The sequence below is a fragment of the Stenella coeruleoalba genome (assembly GCF_951394435.1).
Source record: "Stenella coeruleoalba genome assembly, chromosome: 17".
NCBI classification, from domain to species: domain Eukaryota; kingdom Metazoa; phylum Chordata; class Mammalia; order Artiodactyla; family Delphinidae; genus Stenella; species Stenella coeruleoalba.
Genome location: NC_137163.1, coordinates 78,830,583 through 78,842,867, shown reverse-complemented (window position 1 = coordinate 78,842,867; position 12,285 = coordinate 78,830,583). Strand labels below are relative to the sequence as shown.

Below are 12,285 nucleotides of genomic sequence, written 5' to 3'. Positions count from 1 at the left end.
CTGTGTCTTTATTCCCATCTTGCCCCTAGTTCTTCATGACCTTTTTTTTTTTCTTAGATTCCATATATATGTGTTAGCATACAGTATTTCTTTTTCTCTTTCTGACTTACTTCACTCTGTATGACAGACTCTAGGTCCATCCACCTCACTACAAATAACTCAATTTCATTTCTTTTTATGGCTGAGTAATATTCTATTGTATATATGTGCCACATCTTCTTTATCCATTCCTCTGTTGATGGACACTTAGGTTGCTTCCATGTCCTGGCTATTGTAAATAGAGCTGCAATGAACATTGTGGTACATGACTCTTTTTGAATTATGGTTTTCTCAAGGCATATGCCCAGTAGTGGGATTGCTGGGTCGTATGGTAGTTCTATTTTTAGTGTCTTAAAGAACCTCCATACTGTTCTCCACAGTGGCTGTAGTAATTTACATTCCCACCAACAGTGCAAGAGGGTTCCCTTTTCTCCACACCCTCTCCAGCATTTATTGTTTCTAGATTTTTTGATGATGGCCATTCTGACCGGTGTGAGATATCTCTTTGTAGTTTTGATTTGCATTTCTCTAATGATTAATGATGTTGAGCATTCTTTCATGTGTTTGTTGGCGATCTGTATATCTTCTTTGGAGAAATATCTAACTCAGAATGGACTAAAGACTTAAATATAAGGCCAGACACTATCAAACTCTTAGAGGAAAACATAGGCAGAACACTCTATGACATAAATCACAGCAAGATCCTTTTTGACCCACCTCCTAGGGAAATGGAAGTAAAACCAAAAATAAACAAATGGGACCTAATGAAACTTAAAAGCTTTTGCACAGCAAAGGAAACCATAAACAAGACCAAAAGACAACCCTCAGAATGGGAGAAAATATTTGCAAATGAAGCAACTGACAAAGGATTAATCTCCAAAATTTACAAGCAGCTCATGCAGCTCCATATCAAAAAAACAAACAACCCAATCCAAAACTGGGCAGAAGACCTAAATAGACATTTCTGCAAAGAAGATATACAGATTGTTGATTCTTTCCTTAAGGTTTAGTAGAACTCTCTAGTGGAACCATCTGGGCCAGGAGATTTCATTTTGGGGATTTTTAAAAATTAAGAATTTAACTTACTTAGTAAATAGCTATTCAAATGATCTATTCTTATCAGATGACTTGTGGTAATTTTTACTTTCCAAGGTCTTCATTAATTTTATCTAAGTTGTCAAATTTGTGTGTGTGGACTTTTCCATAGTATTTCCTTATTGTCACTTTGAAGTCTGCAGATTCTGTTATGACACCCCTGAGTCATTCCTGATACTAGTAATTGATGCCTTCTCTCTCTTTTTCTGTCAGGCTTGCTAGAGACTATTCAAAGAACCAGGATTACTTTCTCATTTATTTTCTCCGTTGAGTTCTGTGATCAGTTTAATGAATTCTGCTCTTATCTTATTTACTTCTTTTTGGTTGCTTTGGATTTTTATTGCTCTTCTGTTTCTGATTTCACACGGTGGGATTTTTAAATTGTTAACTTGAAACTTCCTTGTTTCTAACATAAACATTTAATTCTATAATTTCCTTCTTAGTACTGCATTCACTGCATTCCACAAATTTTGATATATTGTATTTCTGTTTTCATTCAATTCAATGTGTTTTTAATTTCCCTCAAGGCTTCCTCTTTGACAGGTGGATTTTCTTTTTAGAAGTGTGATGTCTATGTTCTAAGTATCTGGGGATTTTTGTTATATTTATAGAATTGATTACTAGTCTGATACAGTTAGTCAGAGAACATACTCCATATGATTTCACTTTTTTTTTCTTTTTCTTACAGTCCAAGATATGACCTTATCTCAGATACTATACTTGTATAAGACAAAATAGACTTTAAAACAAAAATTTTCCAAAGAGAGAGAAGGGCATTATATAATGAAAAAAAGGGTCAATTCAACAAAAAGTTACAATGATTGTAAATATACATGCATCCAACATCAGAGCACCTAATATATAAAAATATTGACAGATCTGAAGGGAAAAATTGACAGAAACACAGCAATAGTAGGAGACTTCAATATCCCACTTTCAGTAAATCTAAGAGTTGTAGTTTTTTTAAAAGAAAAACAAAATTTAAAAACTCTTAGATAAAGAAAAAAGAGATATACTCAAATAAATAAATTCAGAAATGAAAGAGGAGACATTACAATGGATAACACAGAAATAAAAAAGGATACACCAACAAATTGGATAACCGGGAAGAAACTGATAAATTCCTAGAGACATAAAAACTAAATACTGAATCAAGAAGAAATAGAAAGTCTGAACAGAATAATAACAAACAAGGATTACAAATAGTAAGCCAAACTTTCCAAAAAGAAAAGCCCAGGACCGAAATGCTGCATAGGTCAATTCTAAAAAACATTCAAATAAGAGTTAATACCAAACTTTCTTAAACCCTTCTAAAATATATAAAACACTCCTAAAATGAAGTTATGAAGCCAGCATCACCCTGGTTCCAAATCCAGACAAGGACAGCATTAGAAAAGAAAACTACAGGCCAGTATCCCTGATGAACACTGATAGAAAACTCCTTGATGAAATATTAGCAAGTCAAATTTGAAACATATTAAAAGAATTACGTAACATATCCAACTGGAATTTATGCCCAGGATATAAGTATGGTTCAACATATAAAAATCAATCAATGTGATACACCACATTAACAGAATAAAAGATAAAAAAAAATATTTCAATAAATGCAGAAAAGCATTTGATAAAATTCAACATCCTTTCATGATAAGAAGTCTCAACAAAATAGGTACAGAGGAAACATCCCTCAACACAATAAGGCTATATTTGAAAAACCCACAACTAACATCATATTCAATAGGGAAAAACTGAAACTGTTTCTTCTAAGATCTGGAACAAGGCAAGGATGCCCACTCATGTCACTACTATTCAACATAGTATTGAAAGTGCTAGCCAGAGCAATTCGGCAAGAAAAGGAAATAAAAGGCATCCAAATTGGAAAGAAAGAAGTAAAATTATTTCTGTTTGCAGATGACATTATCATATATATATATTAAAAAAACCTAAAGACACCATAAAAATTGTTATAACTAATAAACAAATTTTACAAAGTCATAGGATACAAAATTGACATATAAAAGTCAGTGGCATCGCTATGCACTAACAAGGAACTATCTGAAAGGGAAGTTAAGAAAACGATCCCATGCACAATAGCAACAAAAAAGAATAAATTACTTAGGAATTAACTTTAAAAGGTGAAAGACTTGTACAATGAAGTTTATAAAACATTGATGAAGGAAATTTTAAAAGACACAAATAAATGGAAAGACAGCCCATGTTCATGAAATGGAATAATTAATATTGCTAAAATATCCACATTACCCAAGGTGATCTATAGATTCAGTGAAATACCTATCAAACATAATGATAATTTTTCCAGAAATAGAAAATATCCTAAATTCATATGGAATTGCAAAAGACCCCAAATAGCTAAAGCAATCTTGAGCAAGAAGAACAAAGCTGGAGGCATCACACTTCCTAACTTAAAATTGTATTACAAAGCTATAGTAATCAAAACAGTATGGTACAGGTATAAATATAGACATATAGACCAATGGAACAGAATAGAGATTCCAGAAATAAATCCACACATTTATGGCCAACTGATCATTGACAAAGGTTCCAAGAACACACAATGAGAGGACAGTCTCTGTAAAAAATGATGCTGGAAAAACTGGACAGCTACATGCAAAAGAAGGAAATTGGACCACTATCTCACACCATACATAAAAATCAACTTAAAATGAATTAAAGACTTAAATATAATACCTGATACCATAAAACTCCTAGGAGAAAACATAGGGAAAAACCTTCTTGACATTGGTCTTGCCAATAATATTTTGGCTATGACTCCAAAAGAATAGGCAACAAAAGCCAAAGTGGGTAAGTGGTACTATATTAAATTAAAAAGCTTTGCACAGCAAAGAAAATAATTTTTAAAAAAAATAAAAAGGCACTCTACAGAACGGGAAAAATTATTATTTGCAAGCCACATATCCAATAATGAGTTAATTTCAAAAATATATAAGGAACTCATACATCTGAATACTAAAATTACAAATAACTCAGTTAAAAACAAGCAAAGGGTCTAAGAGACCCTTCTCAAAAAAAGAAACTTAAATAACTAACAAATATACGAGAAGTTGCTCAATGTTTCTAGTTCTCAGGGAAATGCAAATCAAAACCACAATGAGATATCACCTTACATCAATTAGGGCGACTATTATCAAAAGGACAAAGGATAACAATGTTGGCAAGGATGTGAAGAAGGGAACCCTGTGTACTGCTGGCGGGAATGTAAATTGGTACAACTCTTATGGAAAACAATATGAATATTCCTCAAAATAATTAAATAGGATTGCCACATTATCCAGCAATTCTACTTCTGGGTATATTTCCAAATAAAATGAAATCTGTATCTTGAAAATATATCTGCACCTCCATGTTCATTACAGCAGTATTCACAATAGTCAAGACATGGCAAAAACCCTAAATGTCCTTTAATAGATGAATGGATAAAGAAAATAGATCAGGTAGATGGATAGGTACATAGATACATAGGGATAGAGGTATGTGCATACACATAAAATGGAATATTATTCAACCTTACAGAAAGAGGACATCTTGTTATTTCTGACATGGGTGGAGCTGGAGTATATTATGCTAAGCAAAATAAGCAAGACACAGAAAGAGAAGTACAGCGTGATCTCACTTACATGTAGCATCTGAAATAGTCACGTTCAGAAGCAAAGAGTAGAGTGGGGGTTGCCAGGGACTCGGGGGAGGGGGAGGGAAATGGAGTGATGTTGGTCCAAGGGAACAAAGCTTCAGTTAGATAAGATTAATAGAGAGCTAAGGTATAATGTGATGATTGTATGTAACAATATTGAATACTTGAAACTTGCAGCGAGGATAGATGGTAAATAAACCACCCCCAACACACACGATAGTAGTTATAGAGGTGACGGTATGTAAATTAGCCTGACTGTGCTACACGTTTTACAATGTATACGTATATCAGAACATCAAGTCATGCACCTTAAATACATACAGTGGTATTTGTCTAAACTATCAAAATAAAGCTTTACAAAAGAAAACTTGAGCCAATGTTTTAAATATGGACACTGTTGCAGTGTTTCTTTTCTTTTAAAAATGATTTTTAAAGTGATAAAGTGATTTAGCAAAGGGACTCAGATCTTGCTATACGTGATAAGTAGACAACTTTAAATAAAACACGCTCTAATAGTACATTAATACATTCCCGGTTACAAGGCAAATACATTACAACCAGAGTTTATTGAACAAGAGATATTGTTTGTTTGGGGAATATGAGTGTTTGAGTTGCCACATGTATTACAAGGTTAAAAGTTCTAAGTAGCGTTTAAATTTTTGGTTGTGAAAAGTCTCAGAAATACTGAAACAAGACGGGAGTTGGGGGAACATACTTTTTTGTTGTTGTTGTTGCTTTTGTTGTTTCATGGCTATAGAAGGACAATGTTAGAATACAAAAGCCTGTTATATTTTTTTTCCCTGAAAGTAGAAATTCATAAATTCTCACTTCGTTACTCAGAAAGCTTAATAAATTTCCCATCTGTTTTCCAAAGCCTCCTTCAACTTCCCAGAACTTTCCTAGTAGAACAGGGGAATGGTTCCCAATTGAAATCATGAGTAATATTGTAGTTATCTGACAATTTATTAAAAAGCTCATTTTACTGTATTGGGTACTTTTTAAAAAGTGCTTAATTGATGTTGTGAGTATAGGTACTAGTACATCAAGGATTGCTACCATATCCTCATAGTTGTGTCCATAGCTAAATTTCCCAGGTAAAAAATACAGTTTTTGTTTGTTAGTTTTAACATTTATTATCTTTAGGTATATCCATTTTAAAATTGTAATTTGATAATATGGCTAGACAATCCCCTGACTTCAAAACAGGCTGCCTTCTAAAAGCATTGTTGTCGCTGTATTCATTGAAATTCATGACCACTCCCCCCATGAAAACACTGTTATAATACTTCCTAAACTAGTGTGTACAGCATATTAATCCTAAATTACTGGATTTGAGGTCTGGCAGCCAAGGCAGTGCTTTTTGTACAATAAGAGAAAGAAAAAGAAAATTGCTTTTTTATTTAGTGGAACCATGCAGAGTTTGGAAACATTTCTAAATGGACTTCTTCCCCAAAACCCTTTCCTGCCCCCAATCTCCATGGCCTCAGAGACTTCAAGCTGCCATAAGAGACCTTCTCGCACAATATAAGGTTTAGTAAGACTTAAATCAGAAATTGAGGATTGAGTTCCAGTAAGGCTACTTTCCAGCTATTCTCTATAAATCTTCATTTTCTCATTATAAATTGTGGATAAGTGTCTGCCTAAAAGGGTTGCCCTTGGGACAGTATGTTCCCTGGTTTGAAGGTAAAAACTGAATATATAACACTGTGAATGGAACATTTTGTATGCTCAGTAAGCATCTGTCAAAGATCCCACTGAAGAATTCATGATGTGCTGAAATTCGCCTTTTGGAAGAAAATAACCAGTCATCTAAGCAAATTCCTGTTTGGCAATTGAGGTCTCATAAATTAGGACGTTTAATATTCACAAAACTGGGCAGGTATTGAGGATGAAGGAGCTCCCTTTGCATAAAAGATGAAGGATCGGCTTCCTACTTATCCTGCTTGTCACAATTTCTGACTCTTTTTGGCATCTGGAACCAAAGGTTTTCTAAAACGCCAAGACCTTTTTGCTTTCACTGCAAACTCTCCAGAGCCCCAGCTGTTTAGATCATGGGGAAGAAAAATGAGGACAGGGCACGCTCCTGCTTGGTAATGCAGGTCCTTCATCAATCCTCTTTGGTGATGCCTCATAGCATAGAAGAAACTGGAGCAGCTGGAAATAAATCGGGGAAATTAGTAATTGTGTGTGTATGTCTGTGTGTGTGTGTGTGTCTGTGTGTTACATACCACTTATTTCATCTAAAATTTTATTTCAAACGATTGGATTAGGAAAAGTAATATGTGATAAAGGAGAACTCTGGACAGGAGATTCCTCTACCTTTAAAAGAGCTCCTGAACTCCTGGGAATCATGAGGGTTCTGAATCATGTTTATTTCTCACTGAGAAGGTTTTTTCTCCTTATACATAATTTATTTTTCAAGCCTCTTATATTCTCCATAAGGATATTGACTTTTATTTACCCATGTGTGTTAAGGATCCAAATTATTGGGCTTCCCTGGTGGCGCAGTGGTTGAGAGTCCGCCGGCCGATGCAGGGGACATGGGTTCATGTCCCGGTGCAGGAAGATCCCACATGCCGCGGAGCGGCTGGGCCCGTGAGCCATGGCCGCTGAGCCTGCGCGTCCGGAGCCTGTGCTCCGCAGCGGGAGAGGCCACAACAGTGAGAGGCCCGCGTACAGCAAAAAAAAAAAAAAAAAAAAAAAAGAATCCAAATTATTCTCTAACTTGGTAAACTAGAAAACTTAAACTGGCATTTTTTAGGTAAAACAAATATATTAACCACCTCCAAAACAAGGAGCTGTTAAAGGGAACCTGTCCATGGTATGATGCGTTTTTCTTCCTTTTTGCCAAAAGTCACCATTTATCTATAGAAGAAATGTAATTGTATTTTTATTTAATATAAGTAAAAACATTTTGAAAATCAGAATTTTAAGAATAAAGATACACTTGAAAGCATTTTCCAAGGAGGTAAAGTAACTCAAAATAATCAGGTCTGGTGTTATCATCTCATAATAAAAAAAAAAAGCAAAATTACAAAAGTCATGACAGCATTTGAAAATGGAAAAAAATAAACTGAATTTTGACCTGAAAAATTAACTATTTGATTATGAAAACAGTAATTATTGGATCTATCTGGAAGCTCCCTGGGAAAGCCCATATTTGCAGTGCTTGTCATTACTTGACGTGACTCAGAACTTGTTCATTGGGAAAACCCATCCCAAGGTATGTACTGAAAACAGTTAGCAGCAATTTCTGTAAGATTACAGCAAATTGCGCTGGTGATTCCGGCTGTAACAGGTGTGAGGTGCTGTCTCACGGTGGGCTTGGCTTTCATCTCTCTGATGATGACTGATGGTAATCATCTTTCCATGTACGTGCTGGCCATCTATCTACGTGTCTTCTCTGGAAAAATGTCTATTCATATCTTCTGCTCATTCTTTAATCAGATTGTTTGTTTTTTTGCTGTTGAGTTGTATGAATTCTTTATACGTTTTGGATAGTAAGCCCTTATCAGATATATGGTTTGAAAATCCTCCTTTCAGATGCTCAACCAAAGATCTTGGAATCATCCTTGACTCAATTTTACTGTCAATCCCACACATTTTTTAACTGGAAACTTTACAACTTCCCTTCTTTCAATCTTATTCCCAGAGAGTTGATTATCAACAGTGTGGCCAGAATTATCATTTTGATACTCAATACCAATTCTTGTCACTCTGTGCTGAAAAGTCTCCAGTGGTTTTCCATGGCAGTCAGAGTAAAGCTCATAAAGGGCTCGTCTACACTACAGTTTCTGGCCTGAGTTATATCTTTGACCTCATTTCCTATTAATTACTCCATAATTCACTCCATCCCAGCGCTGATGGTCCCTGGCTTTCCTCAAGCTCTCCTAGAATGTCTCTGTCTCAGGGCCTTTGAAATTGACTTCTGCCGGGAATGTTTCTCTCACAAACATCCAGGTGGTTTACTCCTTTGTCCCGTTAGGTTTCACCTCCAGAACAATATGGATTTCCCTGTCCTGCATGCCCTCCCACACTCTGCTCTCTTCCATGCCTTATTTTCTGGAGTATACTTATTATTATATTCAGAAATATTATATTTAGCTTGTTTATGCCCTTATATGTTGTCTCCTGCCACAAGAATGTAACTCCCATTAGACCATTTTTTTCTGTCTGTTCTGCTCACTACTTTATCTTTTCACCAAGAAAAAGACTAGATGCATAGTAAGCACTCAATAAATATTCATTGAATGAATGAATGATTAACTTTTGAGGAGAATTATGTTTAGTGAGATTCCTGGGGCTCAGAAGAGCTCTATTACAAGGAGATGGTAAGTAGCTTGTTGGACTCACCTGTGGATGCGCTGTAGCTAGGTAAATTCTGTAGGTCAGAATTTACATTAGAAATGAGGGAAAGAGTGTTACTAGTGTATACAGAAATGCAAATCGAAGCCTTAGGAGTGGATGTGATGACCAAAGGTGACTACCGAGCCGAGGGAAGATGAGTTGACTCTGGAATCAAGGACCAAACTTGAACACATCTCTGCCTCTTATTTTATCTTCTAATTACCTATCATTTCCTGCCTACCCACATCCAAAAAAAGGCGTAAAAATTTGAAAGTGCCCGAGTCCGCATCAAATAATTGACATATACTTGACAAGGTACGAATCACTGAAAATACTAATCATCCCCCAAATATCTATATATTTAGACTATTTGCTTTTTTGACAACCAAGATATAATCTCCAATCTAATAAAGTACGGCACAATTATTTTTGAGAAAAAGTTGTTATATTTTTGCCTAGTTGCAACGCTCAACAGTATTCTCCCCTTCACCAAGTGTAAATTGTATGTTTTTTATTGTTTTGTTTTTTAATAATATACAAGCATATCTCATGCTTTCCAGAACTTTCCCATCCTTTTTACAGCTGGTGGATTTTTAGGGGTTGACGCTGAACGTATTCAAAGTCTGAAATAAACCGGCTACACAGAGAACGAAGGGGTGAATTTTGGGCTTGAATTAAGGCCAGAGGAAACCTGCTAGGTGACCAATAACACATCGCGGTGACATGAAGCAGATCGCTAAAAATATGGCTCCTGAAATCATAATGACTGAGTAAAATCATTTTGAGTTGGAATCATTTTAGGAATTTAAAATAGTTAAACCAGATCTTTGCTGTTTTAACATTTGCCATAGGAAACTGACTAAGATATTCTGAAGTTTTGGAGGGAATCACTCTGACACCATAGCTATTTCATCTACATTGTACCAAACTCTGAATCTATATTGTGGCCTATTGTCCTCCTATTACATATCTGAGAAAGTACTACTGAAGTGAACTATTTTATTTAAATAGTTCCTTGGTACATGACAGATATTACAATATGTCCTAGGTGAATGAATACATTATTTTCCATTGCCACATACCATGAATTGAAAGCACCATCAGCAATGTGCCTATTACTTGCAATTCTGCATCCTTTATTACTATGTATTGACATAGCGTCAGTTTCGTCAGCAATTCCATAGGGTTTCTTACGCTCTAGTTATCCTCTCTGTGACAAGTTTATCAAATAGACCTCATCAAGCACATATTTTTATTCTTCTTCTCTCAATCCTTTTGGAATTAGATCATTTTTATGGAACTATTGATGGTTTTTCATAAAAATACTTGTGACGTCAGCTTTCGAAACCTATCCTGAGCACCAACTCATGATTTTACAGCTAATCTGATATCATTTGTGGTTTGAAGTAACTTCTTTGTATTTTCATTTCAATATATATATCATTTGGTGCTACTGGTTGGTGCTACATTTCCTTAAGTACCCAAATGGGAAATATATTTCCAAAACTCCAAACAGTTAGTGGGCCCTGGCTAACATTTTTTTGACAACCAAGTATGTTAATCAGAATTAATTAAATTTAAAATGAATGCATTCATTATATTTTGGAAGTGAACCCTTTGGCTTCTAGTGCCTTAAACGTTCATATCCCCTTGCTCTCAGTATTTCATATTCATTGTCCTACGACAAACAGCAACTTATTCTAGATAGTAGTGAAGAATACTTAATTATTCCAATCCAAATTTTTCATTTGAATTGTGTGTAAAGAGATAAAAATACTTTTAAAGCTGTTTCTCTTTACTTACACTATGTCAAAAGTAGAATTTTAATCTGGCCAAATATATTTCTATGCAGCATTTATCAAAATTGAAAAGACTCTCATGGGTGATAAGAATGTTTAGTTCTTCTGACTCTCGGGCCACTGTATTTTGAAGTCAATTGGCAATGCATTTGAAAGTAACATATTGAACAATAATGCCTACAGTGTCCATAAGTTAGATGTCATTGATTCTAGTTAAGTTTATTGCACTTGAAAGAAAAGCTCTGGCTATTATCTAGTGGTGTAGTTATTCTCCATTTATTTTCAGGACGCTGGTTTCTATTTCACGTGACCACCTCTCTCTCCCTTTCAGGAACTGGAATTTTCGAACCTGTTTGCTGTTCTTCACTGCATTCACTCGTTCTTTGCCGCCAAGGTGGCTTGTTTGGACCCTCTCTTTTTAGGCAATCAGGCTACTGCCTCTGCTGCTCCCAGCTCCGGCATGATGAGCAAAGCCAAGTACATGACTTGACGGCCTGAGCTTGGCATCCCTCTTGCCTTGACTTATAAAAACAATCATACTCGTCGCTGTAGACCCTGGAGAAGCAATCACATCATAGTCAACAGTGAAGCCAAGTTGAAATTTCAGCAGAAAAGCAGGTCATACGTATCTCAGAAGCACTTCTGTTTTGAAGGCCTCTGGGAATCATCCTGAATGAACAGGATAGCTTGCTCTCTATCGGTGGGTCGGTGCCAGTGTGTTGCTTTCATCAGAAGAGAAGACGAAAGAATGAATGACTCGAGTATGTAAATAATATAAAAAATTGTAAGCTACCTATAAATAAAAATACCCATTAAATGGTCATTTCGGCATTTTAGATTATTTGGTATGACAAATACATGATGGGCCTGGTCAGGAACGAATACCCCATCACTGCATCAGGAACAACAGAAAGGAGACAGTTGCACAGAGACCAGCAGGCAAAAACCCTCGTCAAAGAAGAAAGCACTTTAACTCCCTGGTGTGCACTTCTCCTTGTACCCTCCTCCCGTGATTTGACACTGGCACTCCAATTTTTGTTTATCTTATTGTAGAATATTGCTGAGAATTGCAAAAGGATCATACATTTTACCTACAGTAGACACAATGTGAAACAGACTATTTCTTCCTTGGGTCACTGACACTGAGTGTTTTATTTGCAGCCAGTGACATTCAAAGATGCCAAAATGTGTCACTTTAATGATGAATGAAGGGAACATCCATGAACCTCTTGTTCTTTCCTTCATTTAAGGAGATTTATATTTTACCTGGAGTTTATTATTAAATTAAAATTTCATGAATTTTCAGTGACCCCCAAAACCTTGTAGAGAAAATAA

At 35.6% G+C, this 12,285-nt stretch overlaps 1 protein-coding gene across 8 annotated transcripts in view; it reads left to right on the top strand.

Annotated features, from left to right (window-relative positions):
* Window positions 1–11,784, top strand: part of SNTG1 (syntrophin gamma 1) — a 462,794-nt gene extending 451,010 nt beyond the window's left edge. For all 8 annotated transcript variants that reach the window (XM_079902226.1, XM_079902222.1, XM_079902224.1 and 5 more), the window contains one exon: window positions 11,282–11,784. In XM_079902226.1, coding sequence (XP_079758352.1) covers window positions 11,282–11,440 — 159 coding nt within the window. In that variant the 3' untranslated portion in view covers window positions 11,441–11,784. The remainder of the gene's footprint in view (window positions 1–11,281) is intronic.
* Window positions 11,785–12,285: the final 501 nt, after the last annotated feature.